The following is a 21,346-nucleotide window of genomic DNA, read 5'->3' on the forward strand; positions in this document are numbered from 1 at the left end:
ATTTTTACCCTCTTAATGGTATCCAAGTCTGCTCCTTGTTGTTTCAGCCAGTTCATGAGCTCAGGGTCTGCATTCTCACTAAAAGTTGCTGCAGACTTCTGGGAATCTTTAACTGAAAGCAAAGGTTAATACACCTCAAAACTAGGGCAAAAGTAGTTGTTTTCAGGTAACTGAAGCTTAAGCTATACGGTTTTGCATCCTTTCAACAAACACATGATCTCATAAGTTTTTGTGTAACTGCAGTGTCTCCTCATACCTTTGGGTTTAAGTTTTAATTGAAGCAATTGTAATTCCTGAGTCTTCTGCTCCAAAGATTGTCGTAAGAGGGTCTGATACTCTTTCTCCTTCTGAACGAGATTTTCCAAAAGCCTTGTAGAATATAAGAAAGATCAAACATAACCACACTGAGTATAAATCTATCTGAAAAAAATATCATTCTTAATGAGTACAACAGGACAGAGGCATTTGTGAGGGTTAACTGTCGTAACATCTCTAGTGGCTTAGAGATTTCATTTTGGTTGTCTGAGGCTCAGGTGTGCCACTTGAAGGCTTTCACCTGCAGAATTTAGTAAATAGCTCAGAAATTCTGTTCCTACTGTTTTACAGCCTCCCTAGGCAGAGTTGCTGCCTTTATATTGTAATTTACTACTGAACAATGTAACTCTGATGTTTTACCAGGGACTTTCTGATCAAGGATTTACATCACATGCATAAAGAAGAATGGGAACTTCAGCTGTTAACATGCTGACAGCACCTACACGTGTAACCCATGAGAAACAGGGCAGGGCTCTGCTGAGCTCTGCTGGTGCAAATTAGTGGCCAGCCTGTCCAGTGAGCCTGGACAGAGCTGCTCTGGCCTTTTCTTGCAGGAACAGCTCTGAGGCACTGACACCAAGTCAGGGGGCACCCAAGGAGTAGGGAGGAAACTGACACAGTTACACAAACTTAATTACTTCACTGTAGAAATCTAATGTGACATTCTGCAATTAATAGGATAATTAGAAACAAAAGCTGTACTTGAATGATGTTCTGTTGCCATACTGTACTGCCAGGGTATTCCAAATCCACCTAAGGTCCTAGAAGGCTTTATTGCAAGGCAATAGATGAGCAGTACTGTGGGTGAGTATGTACCCATCAGTGTAAAAAGCACAGTCTGAGAGCTTTTCAAAGATTGCCTGAACATACATCCAGAGTCTTCACAGGAAATTTACCTTAAGGTGTCCTGTTTAAGTCTGCTGAGCTCGTGGCTGAGCTGCTGCTGAGCCTTGTGTGACACCTCAGAACTGAGGCTGCTGACCCCTGATGTGATGGCAGCGTCCTCAGCCCCATTTTGTTCAGAAGGCTGGAAACTCTGCTCCATTTCATCAGCGTCCTTGTCCCCACCTTCAGCTTCTGATGCTGGCTCAAAGTGAGTGCGAAGCTCTGGTAAAAAGAATGGGGGGGAAACAAGATTATTTTGGTAATTCTGTCCTCAGAGGTTGTGCAGTTTTTTCTTCACTACTATGGGTGGGGAAGACTTTGAATAATGTGCTTTATTGCAACACTGAGCAGGGGGGTAGTGAAGCCTTGTGTGAGCTGCAGCACAGGCTCTCTGGCATTGATTCTGGAATGAGCAATGCACCAGCAAAGGTAGAACTGTAGGTCATAGCTGTAAGTGGGCACAAATATCATGAGTAATAAGACAGTCAATAAAATATGTTAAGGAGAAACCCCTGAAAGATTGCATTTTTTCTAAATAGTAAGAGAAAAAAAAAATCAATGATTTGATTTTCCCTAATACCCCGGGCTAAAGAGTGTACAAAGCATTCCTCTTCTCCTGGGAGAATTTCTCGCCCCACTTCTCAGAACTTGCTGCAGGTGGCTACCCTTATTACCAAAGAACAGCCGCGATTTTTCTTGTACAAAGTCCTAAAAATTTGGCCAATTTGGGTTTAAAGGCCATGGCAACTTTGGACTGAAAGGGCTCACTGTTACTAAGTCTCTCAGAACATTCCTATCGTGGAAGAGGTGCACAGTATTTTAAACAGTTACAAAATTACTTAAATATTTCCAACTTAAATCATTCCTAGACAATACTTAGACATTTATCTTCCTGATGGTTTTCCCTATCGTCCATCTATGGCCAGAATCATCCTCTTGTTCATATTGATGCACTCCCTTCTACACATCTGCTCAATAGCTCATTAATAATTTTTCAGAACACACATCCAGACCTGTGCAATGCTAACCATCCTGGATGTCATTAATGTATACAGAATAATTTTCTTTCTTGCTAGAAAATCTCCAGCTTGGACTGAATTTAATTTGCCTTTTTTTGTCATGTTTGGACTACACTGAGTGTGCAGAACCACTGGTTATCTCCTCATTATATGCTTTTGTACTGCGAGTACAGCATTAATCCTCCAGAACAACACTTCTTTCTCTGCAACACTCTGACCCCCATGTCTTTTGATGAGTGGCACATGGGGTGCAGTTAATGGCATGCTGAAAGAGTAAACATCTGAACTGTTCCATTTGCTACAGCTCTTTGATATGCAGAACACCTTTTTTTAAAAAAAGAAAGGATTATTTTCAGCTGCTTTGATTTACCTGGAATAAGAATAGTGACTGCTGCTTGGACTGCACGGCGGATGATGTTATCCATTGCAAACATCCAATGGGGTCTTATTAAGTGATTTCTTAACACTTTGTTCACCTGTAAAAGTAGCAGCAAACACCATTTGCTCACATCTTAGGAAAAAGAACCTTATTTTCCAATCGTCATAATAAGGTAAAAACTGAATGCAGCACTGCATTCCACCTTTCAAAGTCTAAACAACAGATTTGACAGTTTTAGGCTACAGCTTTCAAACCATTTCAAACCAGATTGTGACATTCAAACTCTTCTACAGTACAAGGAGGGAGAAGAGTAGGAACAGTGGAGAAGCTGCAAACCCCTGGCATGAGCTTTGTTTAGGAGCAACCTGATATAGTGGAAGGTGCCTCTGCCCACGGAAGGGGGGTTGGAAATAGACGATCTTTAAGGTCTCTTCCAACCTAAACCATTCCTCTGCCCCTACACCAGGAAAGGAACTCACTGCATCCTGGAATCCAAACAGCACCAGGTGAATCTGATTGATGGAAGTGCTGTCAAAGTCCAAATCCATTTTCAACTTGGATATTGTAGAAGCCATAACTCTCTGCTCAGGAGAGTGTATGAAGTCCCTTAAAATCCCAATAATTTGCTTGATGTGGTCTACTGAAAGTTGCAGTTCTTCAGAGCTCTGGAGAAAAGATAATGAATGTATATCAAATGAATCCCAGAGTCATTAAATATCTATTTAGTAGCATTAATATTCTTAGGGTAACATAGTTCTTCTGTATATTTCACATTGATGAACAGAATCACAAGAAGTTTTGTTTCTGCAAAGTCTCTAGTTTTTATCTTTTCTTAAAAAAAAAAAAAAAAGGAATATCTGTTTTCAAAAAACCCCTGTAAACCTACTGCTACTGTGGCTGTCACAAAGGGAAGAGGTTCCAAATTCTATCTATGCATTCCCACAATGTACTGCAGAGGGCATCTCTCCTCCGTAAAAACAGCAAAATTTTCTTAGGTACTATGCTTTTTCAATCTGGATTTCTCTCTAATCATGCAGATATTTGATTTCCTTAGGAAAAAAAATATGCTTATATATGCATTTATCCCAAGTCAAAAAAAGGTCTAAAATGACACAGTGATTCACCAGTGTTTATTTTATGATTTTCAGTCCACAGCTCCCACAGTTAAAGCCATCCAAATGTCTGTAAGAACAACCTCTGTATTTAAAAGGTAAAGGGACTAGTACATAAATTATGAAAAAGATATGATTACAGCAGTGCTACAAAACAGCTGGAGGCTGAGCCAGGACTTGCTGCTACTAAATAATCCTTCATTGTGGAAAATGCTGGGAGCCCTGATTATTTCTGACTCTGAATTCTAATTGTTTGTAAAGCTATCAGCTGTTTTGCAGTTTAAGCTCAGAGCACTGATGTTTCCCAATTGCTTCCCCAGCCTGAGTTGGTGGTCTGTAGAGCCCTACAGGAGCCACTGTGGTGCAGTTTGCTGTGGAAGGGAGCACAGGGAACAGCAAAGCCTGGGCTGTGCAGAGCTGACCACAGAGAAGCAGAGCTTGACAGCCAAGCCACAAATGTCAACAGCTGGCTGGGGACACCACAACAAGAGTCAGCACACTCCCCTTTATGGGAGTGCAGGTGAAAAAATGTAGCTTTAGTAAGAATGAATGATGGGAGAGTGTCATGAAGAAGTGTGCAGGAGATTGTCCAAAAATCACTGACAAGGGTATGAGCAAAAGCCAGATTCACCACAGAGGCTCATCATAAGCAGACATTAAGAAGAAAAGGCTGTTACAGGTGTGTGGCGACGTTTGGCTGTGCATTAACCAATCTATGATTTTTTTCTAGCTTCTCTACACAGTAACTAAACCTTCCCACCCAACCTTCCCCTCTTCAGAAAATCTACCTTAGCTTTCTTAAGATTCATGTACTGTGATCTTGGCACCTGGTTAACAAACGTTTCTTAAAAATTGTTAATCAGGTCTCTACTTTTAAAGCAGAATGTGCCTATTACTATGTGGTGTTTTAGCTCCATGTCCTTAAAAGCCAAAAGAAAAGACATCAAAACCACCCAACCCACCAATCTCAGCCCTCCACAATCCCACATCAAATGCCCAAACCTCTCCCTCATATAAACCCAAGAGCCCATTAGCAGCCAAAAGGTGGTGTTTGCTATCTATTCACACAACAGCAAATAGCTCACATAGTTACAAGTCTCAGAGATTAAAGATACTCAGAAAGAACAAGCCAAACACATTCATTTATTCATTTTCGGAAAAGGAATAATATGACTTAGCCCATTGTTTTCCCTTTGACATGGGAAAAGGTGAGCTGAAGTGAAATTACCTGTGCAATACACTCCTGCAAATTGGAAGCAACTTTATCCTGCTCTTCCTTAAGGATTTTATAGAGGATTGCTCGGCGCTCGCTGTCCTTGCGCAGCAGGAACAGCCCGGAATCCTTGTCCTCCACGGACGGCGAGGCGCTCCTGTCCTCTGAGGCTGAGCCCTCATCAGGGACGCTGTGGCAGCCACCCGGAACAGCACAAGCACAAGAGAGACCTCAGCATTAGCAAGGCACCAGGACTGCCAGAAGGGAGCAAGGACACTTCTGGGGTTAAAAACTCATTTCAGCAAAAACTACAGCAGCAGATTGATCAGACTGGTAAATGCTAATTGTGAGACACAAGATGGCTCAGATCCTCTGCTGACTCAAAACCCACATGGTCGATTTCCCCCTGCTAAGAAGCTGGCATTATTGTCAGCTTTGGGGAGGAAAGCTGAAACCACTCATTTTTTCTGGACCCATACTGTAACATACTCATTTGAAAGTATTGCTCTGCACTTTGGGAGAAGAACAACTGTATTTCTGCTTCCCATTTTGTCATGAGTACATGGAAGAGTCAAATCCTCACTTAACTCCTAAATCCATATCCACTCAATCAATAAGACCACTGACATTTACTCACTGGAGGAAGGAAAGTGTAAAAGTACATGGAAACCTTAAAGGAGAGGAATGATTACTCATTATTAAATATAGACAATGTTTACATTAACTGGTAATCTGTCTATGCAACTTACTGATTAACACACATGCTTACCTAACCATTATGTGAAAAAATTGCCATCAGATAAAGTGTGAATTACATCCACAGAATCCCTCAAGGGTGTCAAGTGAGAAGCAAGTATTTTACCTTAGTAAATGAGAAATGGGATGCTTTGTGTGAATCTCTGAAATGGATCTCTTTGGCCTTTCGAAAAACACCTCATGCTGTACATCAGAGTCTGGTGAGACAGAGCCATGCTCACTGCTGCTACTGCCAGCCTGTTCCCCATGGATGGGCAGTGGCAGGGATGTGTTCCGAGTATAATCTAGGAACAGACATGGTAAAATGTGTGACAAAACTAGGCCAAAAAGGGCAACATGCTTTAAACAGCTGTGATCATCACTGATATCAAATCCTCATTTTGCAAAACGGCTGAAGGAGAAGTAACCTTGTTGATAAAAAGCAGTAACACAATTCAAAATAGTCGCATGACCATGCAATAAAAGGTTTTAACAAGTTAACTGCTAAACCCAAAGACAGCACAGGTACTCACAGGAAATGCTATTTTGTTATCCTCTCTCACACATACACACAATCCCCCTTGGTGCTGGCCCCACAAAGTGGCTCAAATGGATCTGAGCAGTTTAAAGAGCCTGAATTGAACCAAGAAGTTCATCTGCTGCTCCACCACAGCCATCTCTCTTAGCAGAGACCACACCACTACATGCCCTCCTCACCTTTAATGGGCACCAAATTGCCCTCTCCATACCTGAGATATCTGCCTCACTCACATGTGCCCCTGCCCTTAGCAAGAACCCTCGCTCTCAGCACTGGCTTGAAGGAAATCTCTTCTCCCTTTCCAATTCATCTTCAAAGTAAGAAAAAATTTAAAACAAAGCAAAGCAAAAAAACAAACCAACCCAGATGTTGAGTTTATTGTAATCCTGATTGCCAGTTTGCAGCTGTATAGCAACAAAGGTAGAGAAGTTCTCTCAACCCAAGGTGAACATGGAGCTAAAACATGACAAAAGTTTGTGATGCTTGTCACTACAAATTCTAGGAGGTGAGGGAAGGAAGAGAGCTAGAAGTTGAAAACTGTTCAGAAAGCTCTGACACCATGGCACATGACTGACGTTCAAATGGCTGAGGTTAAACAGTCACAGAAATGAAACAATGTATGTCACCTCATGAGACCTGGGGCAAGGCATCTCAGTAGGACAGAAAATTGACAGCTGCTGTCCCAAGAGTAAGGGCTGAAAAATAGGAAGAACTTCAATTTGCACTGGGAGTGTGTGTATGTGTGTGTGTGCAGACAGGTGAAAGAAGCAGCAAGACCAATGGCTTTCCCTGTTTTGAAACAGACATTTCCTTCGTATGATTTATTTGGCAGGTCTATATTAAGGTTCCTTATCACTGAGCAAGTGGCTGATATATCTGGGGGGGAGGGAAGAAGAATCATGCTATGCAGATAAAACAAAACAACCCATTAAACAGCTACTTCAGCACCTTTGTGCCAGATTTCAGTGTTATGTATCAAGTTTAAAAAAGCTGACCCAAACATCTAACAGACCCACAGGTGTCAAACTCTGTGAAACTCAGACCTCTGAAGTGTATATAATTGCAAATCTAAAATGCAGAACTGCTCTGGAAAGTCTTTGTCAAATATCACTCTTCTAATTTTAATTTACTACAAATGAGGCATTTATTTCTGGGGAGAGGAAAAATGACCTTGGGAGGTTTCAGCAAGCAAAATAAAAAATAAGCAAGGCACTTTATTTTCTGGGAATTATTAAATTTAAATAAGTATAATCAAAAATTACAGACATTTTTAATAGCTGAGTTCCTGCTGTTTCCTGGCACAATAAATGTCCTTTGCAACAGAAAGTTCTTAATGATTCCAATCTTTAATATAACACTTAATGATGATGTTGACTTGGATTTGGCTGATAATTCCTTACCTGAAGGCTTGAATGCAATTTTGCTTTTCTTGCCCTTGTTCACTTGCTTCAGGAAAGAATCTCTGAGCAAATCAGATGCTGTAACACGTTTACAAGGATCAGGTTCAAAACAGAGCAAAATGAAGGCCTTTGTTTCAGCAGACACTGATTCTGGAATTTCAGGATGAATCTTAAACATCCCAACCTGCAAGTAAAACACAAATACTAATTATTTTTATGAAACAACTTCAAGGACATCATGGGCCAAAGTTCTTATAACACAGTTGCTCACACATCTCCTGACTCTTGTAGAAAAGGAGTGATCCAGGTCCCATATAAAGCAGTGAAGTGACAACAAGGTTGTAATGTAAATATCCATGTGATTTTACATAAATGTCAAGCTATGGATAATAGCTTGACATTTATGTAAAATAGTATATAATCATCTCCTTGCAGGCAATCTTGTTATCTGGGCATTACAGCACCAAGTGCTTCAAATACTCCTTCTCTGACCAGCCACAAGCCCCTCCACCTATTGCACAGGTTTCCCATCACCCCTGCTCAGAGCTGTGTCTCTCAATTGCTGACTCCTCCAGCATATTCAAGCCCAAGAACAGCAATAATTTCCTCCTCTAGCACCAACAGCCTGGGCCTACACCTTTTCTGCTCCTGCCACTGACAAATTTCCTTGCATAAATACACACTGACCTTGCCAGACCTTGTTACCATCCCCCCTCTCGGGCCAGATGTCTTTCCAAGTCTTTCAATGTCATTTAATTAAAAATCACATGATGTCCAGAGGTTTAACAAGACCCTTGTTAAACCATTCTTTAAGTAATGACTCTTATTTTAAGTCATTACTTAAAAGAGTCTATTTTAAAACTCTGTCTTTAAGTAATGAAAAATGTGCTTCTACAGATTGCTCTCCAGTGATTTTTCCAGCTGCTCGTTGCTTCTTATTCTCTAATATCAATCTGGCAGAACTGTTTGGAAGCCAGAGCTGTTATAACCTTTGTGCACATGTCTGGAGAGATTAAGGTTTGTAGTCTCAGCATCTTTACACAAAACACATCCTGCAGAACAAGCACAAGGTAGTGTCCACAAGGGAGACAGCAGCCCAGCAGTTAAGTGCCATCTGCTTTCAAATAATCTCATTACAGAGCTGCATTAACACTCTGTGGCACTGTTAAGTGCTCACAGTACTGGTTCAGCTTGAATACAAGCTGAAGGAAAAAATGCTGAGCAGTCCTGCTTCTGTTTGAATGACAGTGCAGTAATAGAATGCTTAGAGGGCTTTAAGGCCTTCCAAATCATGACCTGAGCACATTCAAGACTCAGTGTCACAAACTGGCAGTACTCTGGCGCCAGGTTTCACTCTTACGCACTAAGAAAAAACCTAGGAAAATTTTAAACCAGGGCCAAGAAGTCTGAAAGCATGTCTCTGATCCCATCTTAATCTCTGCTGCTCAAGGGGACTAAGTTTTGTCACAATCACCTGCAAATTCTATGGCAGCACTAGTGTACTTGGTCTCCACTGAATGCCATTTGTTTGCATTCTTTTCCCACAGACAGAGATGCACACATTCCGTCTCACAGAATAAATACTATGCAATGCACACCCTGCCAGGACCTATCCAGTTCTTGGTTTACTAGTCCCTTTTCTCTACTTTGCCCAACTCTTTGGTCATTTGCAATTTCTAAAGTGACTTCACAGGGAGACTTAAACCTTCCCTCTCCTCACCTGCCCTAAGCACAACAGAGCATTCATGTGTGGAGGTGGGGACCTCAAAAGTTCAATATTCCAAGTTTTCCAGACTTCTTTTTACACGTTTGCCTAGCCAGCCTGTTTCAAATCCAGTTTCCAGCTTGCTTACTTTCATAACACAGAAAAAGAAAACATGGTTTGTAACCTATGGTGCCTAGCAAGACACAATTTCAAACAGGTCCCAGTAGAGCCACGAAACAGGAAACAAAACCAAATGCCTGCCTGTAGTACATTAACACAGTCTGCAATAAGAATGCTAAAAACTTTCAATAAACTGTTCTGAAAAATAAGATGTGTAACTCACTGAACAGTCACAACTACATGCCAGGTACATAAGGTTAAAAGGCATCTTCCAACAGAATTGTATCTGACATTTACAGTGATGTGGAAAATAGTCTCTTTCCATGGCTCCCTCAGGAGAGCTATAGTGAGCCACACCATGTTCACCCAGGCAGCTTCTTTTGAGGTATGCCACAAGTTGACAGCACCAAGGTGACCTATTATACCACTGAAATAAGTGTATCAAAACCCATAATCATCCCATTTTTGCCTTTTAACAGTGGTTCATGGGACAACTCACAGGCCTAGTATGACATATGACATTACATGCCATGCTGAATTGCAGCCCAGATTTCTGTACCTATTGATAAAGACTTGATTTTGCCACCACGGTTGCATTAATGATGATACTAAGCTCACATAGTGGCTTTCAACAAGATATATGAAAAAATTACATTGGTAATTTAAAACAGTTTGCTGAGTTATGGATGGGATATTTTCCCCCCTATAGGAATGAGAATTCTCAAGCATAACTGAAAACTTAAGTGCTTTACTAAAGGTCTACTGCAAGCCAGTGGAAGAACCAAAAATTTTCAGTCTACTTATTTGAAACATCATAGTTGTTACACTCCTGTTAGTTACAGAGATAGAACAAGTAACTTAAAAAAAAAATTATTATCAAAATTATCTGAAGGATTCTCTAGTGTTAATTTTTTGCTTTTAAAATGGATACACTAAGAGAAACAATGTAATAGAGACAACAGCTTACTGAGGAGGTAGCTATGACCTGAAGGACTTGGAATGCAAAATACAGAGTATTTTACTCCTTTAATACATGCTGGAAATCCTGGAGAGCTATTCCCCTGCCCTTTTCCACCTGCCCTTTTCCACCACATCTCCTGCATCCCTGTTGCAGAGCCTGGGCCTCTAAAACATTTTCCTTTGGGAAGGAAGCTTACAAAAATTACTTAAAGGAGCAAAAATAACTTGTCATTACTGGGGAGACTGATTACAAGAAGGAAATCATAAACCAAGAGCAGGAGATGAAAAAAGTAACACAGGGGATATTAGTTTTCATAAGCCTTCACTCATTTTTCAGATTGCTGCTCTGAGTCATGACCTATTTCCAGCACAAAAATAACTGATCACCCCCTAGAGCAATACAGCTTAGAGAAGGGGAGGATCTCTGAGCAAGAGTTAAAAACACAGGTCAAACTATGGCTTTGTGCAAAACAACCCATGTAAGACAATGTTACTGCCAATTAATATTATGAAATTGAGCTATAATCGACAATTCATCAACTCTAAAGCAAAAAAGCTGTGTTTACTTTAAACATTGCAGCTTGAGGCTCCCCTAGTTCATGAAACGGAGGTTTGCCTGTTGCCATCTCAATAATGGTACAGCCCAGGGACCAGATGTCAGCAGGAGCACCATATCCTCGTGGTCCTTTATCGATGATTTCTGGAGCCATGTACTGCAAGGTTCCTGGTCAGGAAAAAAAGAGCAGCCAAGTGTACATTCTTCATTCTTAGTAAGGAAGATTAACACAACACTCAGCAAGCCAAAAATTGTGAAATGCAACCTGTATAGCCAAATACCTTATCTCCCATATCAGCACTGAAAACTAGACAAAAACTTATGTTATAGCATCTTTTTTTAAAACCATCTTTTTGGCCCTTCTTTTTAACACAAGGTTTCAAATGCTGAAAGTCTATACACCACATAATCCAATAGCTTCCCCAGAAAATAAAATTATATCCAATTTTTGCAGACACGAACTTTTAAAGATTATGCATGTACAAGATAGCAAAATCTGAGAAGTGACAGATAGTCTTCATGAGAATAAGTTTTCATATTTTACCCCATTAATGAGAACACTAGCGACAAGGAATTTCAAACAGTTAGTTTGAAAAAAAGCTAGTTTTGCAAATACAGGGCAATAAGTAAGGCAACTCATCATAGTTTGTCTAGAATTCCAGGATGCCTTGGATGTGCTTGGGATTTCTGACATCCAAGGTTAGCAAAAAAAAAAAAACAACAAAAAAAAAACCACCAAAAACCAACCAAACAAAAAAATTAACAAACAAAAATTCAACCCAACAAACCAACTAGTTAGAATTTCTAAAGTTATGCAGATTGACAAAATAAGACCCTGCCTATAGAAAACCTGAGTGTAGTACTAGTAATAATACTGATAAAGAACAACACAGCAAAAAATTAAATAGAAGATGATCAATTTGGTATCCCTGTTATTGAACCATTCACTAACACAGCTAATGAGGTCTTTACAGGAAGAGTCTACACCACCACCAGCAGAAACCTCAGAGTGTTTTGAATACTACAGTTCTTTCTCCACCTGAATTTCTATCAGCTCTGTTATGACATCTTTAAATTAAATTATTTTTCTTCTTCAGAATACAATAAAATTATATTGCCATAAAGCTGTGAACTATCAAGTAATGGACATATGGTGAAGATAAAAGGGTATCATATGCTCATTGAATGTGACTGCTGCAGAATGAAAGTTCAAGCCACAGCTTTGCCCTCAGGCTCTGTCTCTTGAATGGAAGAATGTAATGTTTAAACCATCAGAAGTCCTGTTCTTCAAACCATGTGAATGTATTACATAATAGCTGAGATCTAGGATTTATGTACTGCATTACAGAACAAAACCAAATTTCTTGAGACCTTTTATGGTCCTCTGGCGTATAGCTACTTGCTTACTGATTTAAATCGAAAATGATAACTTTAAGTATTTATTCACATGGCAAACTACATCTCAAAGGCACAAACAGGGCTGAAAATTTGCAAGAGAAGAAAGAGGAAGGGCACAAGGAAAGAGTTACCTCCTTTTATTACAGTATGACTTTTCTTAAGATATCATTTCTCCATATATCATCCCTACTGACAATCAATTGCTAAAGAAGTCACTGAGCAGAATGTAAAATACAGGCAAAGAGAATGATAAAGAGTAATGATGAGATAATGAGTAAAAATAACTGAGAAAGGTAAGTTACTTCAGAACTTTAATTTTATTTGCATGGCTTCTTTTGTAAGAAAGCTGGAGGAGCTGCAGACATGCCACCAGAGAGGTAATGAGAAGTCTTGATTTTCACTTAAGTGAAGTTTGTTATCTTTTGTCTTCCACTCAGAAGCCATCCATGACTAATGGCTTTGTCTGTGTACCATTTACTTAAACTGCAGGCAAGTAAGAGGCCTGTGATATCAGCCTTTGTATAAAGCCATATAACAAGTAAAACCACCATGTTACCCACATCCACTGATCACAGAAACTGTGTGACCACATAATCATTTTTTAATGTGGAGTTTCCCCTTTTGCTCAGCAATTTTTGCTTTCCCTGAATACTACAAGTCTAAAACCTTGTTGTATTAAAAGCTATTCTGTACCACATCAGCCTAAAGTTTTCCTGTGAACTGTTCTTTTTACTGATTTTTCCAGTTGGTTGGGTTTTATAATTAATACATCAAAACTGAAAGTGTTCATAATTTTGAGTTTGGTTTTCTGCACTTTTAAACATACATCTAGAAAGTGTGCAAGGGTAAGTTCCTAATATCAAGATTGTTAAATGAAAAAGTTGCTAAATTCAAATGTTTCCAGATCTAATTGCAACAATCAATTGCTACTTAAGGAACACTTTGAAAAAAAACTTTTACCCCCAAAAAGTAAAATGTAGGAGAGTTAAATTAAAAAAAAAAAAAGTCAAGAAAGCTATCAAGCCTATGTTTATGGTGATCACACTCCCATTTACTCTGCCCTGCAGAGACCCAATACTGTTTTCATCACTAAGCCAAAGAGCTTCCTGGCTCAAAAGCTAAACCTGTCACGTAAACCCTTATACACCCTGCTAGATTAATCTTACCTGTAAAGGTTTCAGTGCATGGATTGATTCCTGCCAGCCGTTTGGAAGTTCCAAAATCTGATATCTTAACCACGCCACTGTAGGTGTTCACCAGAACATTGTCCCCCTGTGGTTTGGACAGGAGAGGGAAGGAGGGGAAGGAGAGAGGGAGGCAGCAAACAGGGAGGGGGAGACAGAAAAATACAGATTCTCAATCTCAATACTCCTTCAAGTTTGCACTTATCTTTATAATACACCTTTCTACAAAGCAATATTCCAGGAGCACCAGTAGAAGGAGGTGGTTTATGCCTTCCTTTTGTTTTCAGCTTCCATGAAATCCTAGTAAAAATCCTACTTCAGATTAAAGTAAAACTAACTGAAGATAAAAAGCAAATCAAAGAAGACACACAAAAGGAAAAGTTACCTTTATATCTCTGTGTACAATTTGGTTCTCATGGAGATACTTGAGGCCTTCCAGAATCTGCTTGGTGTAAAATTTAATTGTAGGTTCTTTCATTGGGCCCCACTTGGATCTTAAGAGAGCTGAGAGGCTGCCTACAGGAGTTAAATAAGAAAGTGTATCAAGATAGCAAATTCCCCAAATTAACATGAAACATGTAAGTCTGGATAAAGCCTTTGCTCAACATCCTAACATAAAGAAATGCAGTACCTATGATTAAGGCAAATTCTTGCTAGATCACCCACAGCAAATAATTTGCTGCTACTCTGGACTGATTATTTCTTATTTGCCAGGTCAGGTTCTACTCCCACAAGAAGAATAAATGCTATGACAGAGCTGGATCCTTCCCTCTCACTTCACTATAACAACTGCTGAGACTACAACTAGCAGCCATGTAGCCCATAATGAAACAAGGACCTTAGGAAACACTCTACCATGTTGTACATTGTACTTCATGAACCACTGGTATGGACAAAGACAAGCTGATTTTCTTGAGGCAGGGAGGATAGAATCTACATCAGAAAGAGCCTTCTCTTTACAAATATGGCATCAACTTCTGGCAATATTCAGAGACAGGAAAGAAAGCTCCTGAAAAAAACCCTTGAATGGATGTTCAGAGTAGGAGACGGGCCATCTACACATCCCCAATTCTAATAAAACTAATCTTTAAAGAACACAAATATTTAAATCATGGGGCAAAATAAAAAACAGTTTTACTTATTCAGCACAAAATAAACTAAGTACAGTAGGTCTACTTAAGGCCAGAAAAATTCAGCTAAAGGAACTGACAGCTTTCTAAAGTAAAGTTTTCTCAAAGAATCTCATAATCTGAACAGCTGGTTCCTTTTTAAGACTAGCTACAGAGTTTAAAATATCAAAATTGGTTCAGTAATATCTTGCCATTAGCAACTAATCACGGCAAACTTTATTGTGCATATATGAACAGGAAACAACACCAGCTGACACTGTGAACAAGTGTGGGAAAACAAGTGGAAGTGTTGGTATAATTTCATCACATCTGCATGAGTCATGCAGGTCACAGTGTCTCAGCTGTCAGGTGAGAAGGTCACAAAGATTCAAAAGTTAAATAATTTCCCTACATCCCTAAATGCCCTGGATGCATTTAATTACACTTTGTCTGGAATTTTCTTAGAAAACCTGAACCTTTCCTCCCATTTTTCTTACTTCTGTTTTTCTTTGCAAATTAAAATAATGCAAAATCTAACACTAATTCTGACACATCCTTGACTCTGAAGAGTAAATAGCAAAATGGAGATGGAAACAAGGCAGAGAGGTTACAAAGAGATTTTACATCCTCTTCCTCCAGCAGAGAAGGCTAGAAGAGTGAAACTGGAAATTATGAGCAAGGAACACATTTCACTTTAATCTCCAATCTAGAGATAGGAGAATATATAACTTAGGGAATAGCAGTCCTTTGTACACAGCAGTTAGATAACAGTACTTAATTGTTCTATCAGTGCTACTGCTCAAAGACAAACTTACACTGAAAGCTCCAGTCATCATTCAGACACTTGAGCTCAATGGTCTGTACAGCTCTAACTCCACTATTTTTTAACACATGAGTATTTGAAACCATATACTTTTAATGACTTCTCTCTAGGTTTAGAATTATTATAGAAAGGGGAGAGGGTACAGGGACCTATATTCTTCAAATTTACTCTTTCTATGAGAAAAAGGACTTATACAGTTAACATCCCAACATAAAAGCCATACAGAGTGCACAAACACATTAAGTGCTTATCTATTGCTTTCAATCAGTTTGGAGTCCCAAATGCTTTTCCTTTGGCAGACCAAACTCAGCATGATACAAACCTCCTGGCACCTGCTCCATAAAAATCTTAATGTACCCATTTTCTGAAACAGATCCAAGATACTGGACAATGTTCCGATGCTTTAAATATTTGTGCAGTGCTATCTCTTCATGAAGAGGTTGAGAATACCTATTAAAAAAAAAAAAAGAAAAAAAAAAAAAGAACCAAAGATTATTTCATCATGCAGGAAAAGATTCTAGGCTATGCTAAAATGCTAGTTTGACAACGGAATGGATCTTAGGGATACCACTCCAATTCTCAGCAAACATCTTGTCCACAACCTTAAAATGTAGTGTCATTCACTGCCTATTCCAAAAAAGTACAGAGACAGATCTCAGAGGAACTCTGCTGGAGAAACATGCCCTCCAAGAATTTATATGAGTGTTTTCTGTATCAATACATAGCCCTGTCTTTGATTCCAGAGCTCCTCTCATGCTTTTCACCCTCCTCAAAAAGAATACAAATGACATGCAACTGCAACCTAAACCCAATGTCTCCTGGAATGTAAGATACAAATACTAATTATTAAACTGTCCTATTTATGATATGTATCATATACTTTCCCAAAAAATACAAAGTCTTTATTCTCAAAAAGGTACTTTTGGATAGTAGGAGGAAATAGTAATTGAATTTAGGTATACTGGCAATTTATAAACTAACCACACAGAAACACATGCTAAGAAGAGCCAAATTTTCAAAAAAGAACTGCATTTTTGTTCACAGTGTGTATATAACAATGAACTAGGTCTTACCTGCTGTCTTTCTCAGGTATTTCTTTGATGGCTATTCGGACCTGGTTGCTAAGGTCTCTTCCAGCATAAACTATTCCATAAGTACCTTTCCCTAGAACTACCCTTTCACCATTCTCATCATAATCATATTCATACTGCAAGCAGAAAAGATAAACAAAGCAGCACAGAAATTGTTATCACTAACACTTGACATTACTGAGAGCCTTACTGCCAGTTTAGCACAGCACAAAGGTGTTGCTGCAGTGCAGCTGTAGGACAGCAGGTTATCCACCAGCCTTGTGCTTTACACAACTTGTAGAATTTCCATCTTACTTGCTTTGTAATACAATCTTCCTTAACCAGCTTTGAGAAAGATGTAATCATCCAAACAGGGAACATACCAATAAACCAAATCCAATGAAAAATTGCTGTCAAAAGGACCCGTTCATGTATTGTCTCTAAGAACTGCTGACAGAGCCTTCAGAACATTAAATATATGGAACATAACCTAAAATTCTGAAACCTGTGGTTTAATGAATAGATAAAAGTAACTGGACCATATAGTCATCCCAGAACATCCCCTCTCACCATGAGATTTTTCCAAAGGGCAGAAAAAATGTTCATCTTGTCGACAAATTATTTTTTAAAATAATGGTGGTTTCTACTGCTGCTGAAACTTGCTGGGTCGTATTTCCATCTGAATAACTCAATGCTGGTTCACTGACTTCAGTAAAGTTACACTAATTTACACCACCTCATATAGTGACCTTGTGACAGAACTCTCCTACTCTAAAGGAGCGAATGATGCTTGATGAAAGCGTACCCCAGACACTATATAAAACCAAATTTCTTATGGAAGTTGGGTTGAACAGCATATCCATGATTCAAATCAGGGAACTTATGAAGGATGAAAGGAACTAGACAATTTCATAGTTTCAAATATTGTCAGGAGTACACAGCTCTCCCCTCCTATCTTCCCACATCCAAGAGGATATCCCATATAGGAAAACTGCAGGGTATTCTCTGTGGCCTCATGTGATTTCTCTATTAAAAAAAACAACAAAACTTTTTACAAGGGCCATAACTACTGACTTTTCTGTCAATGACTACTTTTTCTGCATTGTCCAATGTAACTCTGTGACAAGAAGGCAGCCTTGGAGAATTTCTTTGATGTGCCTTCCCAGTTCACACTGCAGCTCTGCTGCCGCAGTATCCCCACTCCCCCTCTTCACCTCAACAAAAATGGCAAGTTCCATGCTGCTGTATGGAATGTGCTAAAGGAAAGCCGTCTGTCACTTATCCTAACAGCATATTCTGCTCAGTGGAACTAAACTGGAGCAAGCACAGCTTTAGCACAGCTCCATTTACCGCATTTCAGCACTTCACAGTTCACAACATAATCTCGTTACACGATAGGCATAACTGACCCAAACGCCATATGCAAAACTTGCCAGGTTCTTTGGTAGGAGCACATCCAGCTTTCACAGCTATCATATGACATAAAACTGTGCAAAAAAAAAGACAGCAGTCACATTGCAGAATTTAGGATTGACAGCAACCCCATCTGCAATACACTGGTCCTAAGCCAACCCTTTAATTACCGTGGAGAAATCTATGTTCTCCAGTCTGGGTCCTAGGATACATGAAAATTGTTGGTATTTAGAGTTCAATGCTAGTTAGTAGACAGTTTAATAGACTTGAATATACTTGATGTCACTTTACATTTGCCTCTTCTTGTCCCAACAGCTACAAATATTGAATAAACCACTGCTGTTGCCAAACATCTGAATAAGTGATCCACTGGCTGTGAAATCCAACCAGTAGGTACAAGTAAACAAGTGTTCATATCTGACCTTCTGTAAGGCAGAGTGTTCTGTAGATAATCAAACTGGGGTACAGCAGGTATTCTTAAAGTAATAGGAACTTCTTCTTAACAATATATGGAAGCAAATACCCCGAGGCTGAAGGAACTGCAGCATTCACACTCCTTCAAAATACTTGCTAGCTGTAAAATAGACTGAACTATATACATAAAATACACAACCCCTAGTGACAACATGCTTTTAAGGATTCTGACTGAAATCAGATTTTCTTGCCCCAGACTTTGCAGAAGGTCATTTCTTCCTCTTCCCCAAATACAAACAACTGTTTTATTAGCAGTAAGAATTGTTTTCTCTGTATTAGTGGAACCCATCAAGACCACATAAAGTCGCTTTTTTCTCATTGTCACTTAAATGTAAGATCTTAAGCTGCAGAAAGGCATTGTCTTTCTTCATTTATACACTAAACTAATTATTTCTCCCCTTCAGAAATCCTGATTTCTGTTTCATTGTCACAAGCTAAGACAGTAAGTACAAGGTGATAGCAGTGAAAACTTCAAGATAGGTAGAATGATATAGCTCAAAGATTTAAAATTAATTTCTGTAGTCACATCTCCATGAGTCATTCATTCATGCAGGATTGCTTCCTGCTATGCATTGACAAGTGATTTTTTCAGTTTAGTTTTTAAAAGGCTCAAGCCACAATGAGCTCACATCCTCTGACTGTGACACAGCTGAACAGACTGTGCTGTGTGGAGATAGCCCTGCTATTAGCTGCATGCATAATTATGTAATATAAAGATCTGCAGCTATAGTTAATACCCTGTCTGTACCAAGGCAGAGCCCTCAAGCTCTGTCAAGACCACAGATGGCTGTATTAAACTGGGCTTAGCAGATGTGCGTGTTTGTCCTTTCCGCATGAGGAAAGAATTCTGTGGCCAAACAAACCCCAGTGCAAAAACTCATCTTTCCCACTTTATGAAACTACATTCAGCAGTACAGCAGAGAGTTCTATATTTTCTTTTTCATCCCCTGAAGCCTCAAGTCCTACAAAAGCTCACTACCATGAACAGCTGCCCTGAATGGTCGGCCTAAGAGAATTGCTGGAATGAGACACAATCAGAAAGATGCCCAGCTCAAACAAGCCACAGGAGGGTTTTCATGCTCATTAATTGACCGATTAAATTTGCTTGTCCACAAATAAAACTTACAGCCTACCTTCTATGGTGGCTTTTCAGATTTCAAAACAAATAAAAAGAAGAATAATAACTACAGGTTTATGTATTTAATGTGGACATCTGCTATGAGACACTTTCTCTTATGAAGACATGGATTCACCTCTCCCAGCCTGAGGCCACATGAAATGTGAATAACTCTTTACAAGTTGGTTGCTTCTCTTTTTTTCCTCTCTGTACTAACCAGAAAGAAAGCCTACAGCTACTGGATTCCTAACCTGGATGTTACAGTGATAAGAAAAAAGTACAGTGTATTAATCTGATCCTAAATACCTGCAATATCTCTGGGACAGAAGCCTGTCAAATCAAATTACCTGTAGTAGTAATGGTATCAAGTACCAGGTAGAAAAACTAAACTACCTTTGTAATGGCTTTCTCTTAGCATTTATTTAATATTTTATCTTTTTTATCCACTTGAGCCAGCAAGTGACAGTTGATTCTTATCTATAAACTGTTTACAAGAGAATACAAACACAGTAACACATTTCATTAAGGATTTATGCAGTTTACAGTAGTAACAGACCCACTTCATTAAAAATGTGTCTTTTCAAATGAATGCAAATCTCATGTACAAATAATTTTGAAAGAATTTAAATTGCATATACAATTAAGGAGTTTAAATGCTGTTTATCTTTCTATTTTACCAATATGAAAGTGCAGGGAAGACTGAGAACAACTTTCAGAGTTCTCAGATCTTTTATCCTTGACATACCTCTAATGTGTCTCCATCTATTTCTCCTTCTAGTTCCAAAGTACTACCAACTGCATCAGACAAAATTTCTTTCACTAAACCACAGAATCTAAAAAAAGAAATACAAAGCACAAGATCAAAGAAGAATACTCTTTTGGAAGCAGATTAAACTGATTCTTGCAAGCTTGGCATTGCTTTCAAGCTAATAAACTGACTAGTATGTTCACAGCTTGTTTTTATTACTGACTTTCTCCATATTTATCCCATTTTAAATGATGAAGAACATCAAACACAACTGAAAAGCCTATACTATTTATAAAATTATTATGTTTGCTGTAGCAGAACCTAATAGTTACTTGTTATTGCAATTGCATAGTAAAATCTTGGTAAATTCAACTCAAATACTTTTTCAGTACATGTGTGGCTGCAAGTGTGATTACTCAGTATTTCAGAAAATCAGATGTTGTAGCTTTTTGTCAGGCATTCAGAAAGCTAAAATTATAAAAGTAGTAATGTAGCTAGAAAGAGAGTTTTAACTAATTTCTAGTTCTCTGGGGTGGAGATACTTAAGTACAAGAACATTTTTTCCTGTAGTTCCCTGCCTGAGCCACTCATTTTTCTTCAAATTCTGTAAGAAATTGTTAACAATTACTTAAACATTTTAAAAATATTAATAATTTCATCTCTCACGTCTCTTTCATTAAATAACAGAGACATCTCTTGAACTGACTCCTGCAGCACACTGAATATGGCAGGAAAAACGTGGCCATGTTTCATGACACACAAATTGCACTGCCAAATTAAGGCTGAGGAGGTAACATTAATTTTAGTGTTTCCTACCTTTTATGCAATGCACTCTGCAAAGCTACTAATTTTCTTTAACCTGAGTTTATTCCATGTAATACATAAGTAGTAATTATTGCAAGAAATAGTGAATATACCATTATGCTCCAAAACCTAAGTGTATTAACAACTCCCTCCTACATCATTCAGAAGGTGTATTTGCAACTATCAGTCATAAGGCAGAATTTAGTCTGTAAAGATTTAGGCCTAAAATTCAGTTAGCCTGCTTACTTTTTAGAGACAACAGATCATCA

The 21,346-nt window shown here is 38.8% G+C and overlaps 1 protein-coding gene across 2 annotated transcripts in view; it reads right to left on the bottom strand.

Moving 5' to 3' along the window:
• MAP3K15 (mitogen-activated protein kinase kinase kinase 15) overlaps nucleotides 1-21,346 on the bottom strand; it is an 81,273-nt gene that overhangs the window by 1,553 nt on the left and 58,374 nt on the right. For both annotated transcript variants that reach the window (XM_050974661.1, XM_030234362.2), the window contains 14 exons: nucleotides 20,271-20,358; nucleotides 16,525-16,658; nucleotides 15,774-15,901; nucleotides 13,905-14,035; nucleotides 13,502-13,607; nucleotides 10,948-11,105; nucleotides 7,597-7,780; nucleotides 5,786-5,963; nucleotides 4,939-5,113; nucleotides 3,078-3,263; nucleotides 2,590-2,695; nucleotides 1,212-1,422; nucleotides 257-369; nucleotides 9-112 (listed from right to left, as the gene is read on the bottom strand). In XM_050974661.1, the coding sequence (XP_050830618.1) occupies nucleotides 9-112; nucleotides 257-369; nucleotides 1,212-1,422; nucleotides 2,590-2,695; nucleotides 3,078-3,263; nucleotides 4,939-5,113; nucleotides 5,786-5,963; nucleotides 7,597-7,780; nucleotides 10,948-11,105; nucleotides 13,502-13,607; nucleotides 13,905-14,035; nucleotides 15,774-15,901; nucleotides 16,525-16,658; nucleotides 20,271-20,358 (2,002 nt within the window). The remainder of the gene's footprint in view (nucleotides 1-8; nucleotides 113-256; nucleotides 370-1,211; nucleotides 1,423-2,589; nucleotides 2,696-3,077; nucleotides 3,264-4,938; nucleotides 5,114-5,785; nucleotides 5,964-7,596; nucleotides 7,781-10,947; nucleotides 11,106-13,501; nucleotides 13,608-13,904; nucleotides 14,036-15,773; nucleotides 15,902-16,524; nucleotides 16,659-20,270; nucleotides 20,359-21,346) is intronic.

Source organism: Serinus canaria, chromosome 1 (assembly GCF_022539315.1).
Source record: "Serinus canaria isolate serCan28SL12 chromosome 1, serCan2020, whole genome shotgun sequence".
NCBI lineage: Eukaryota > Metazoa > Chordata > Aves > Passeriformes > Fringillidae > Serinus > Serinus canaria.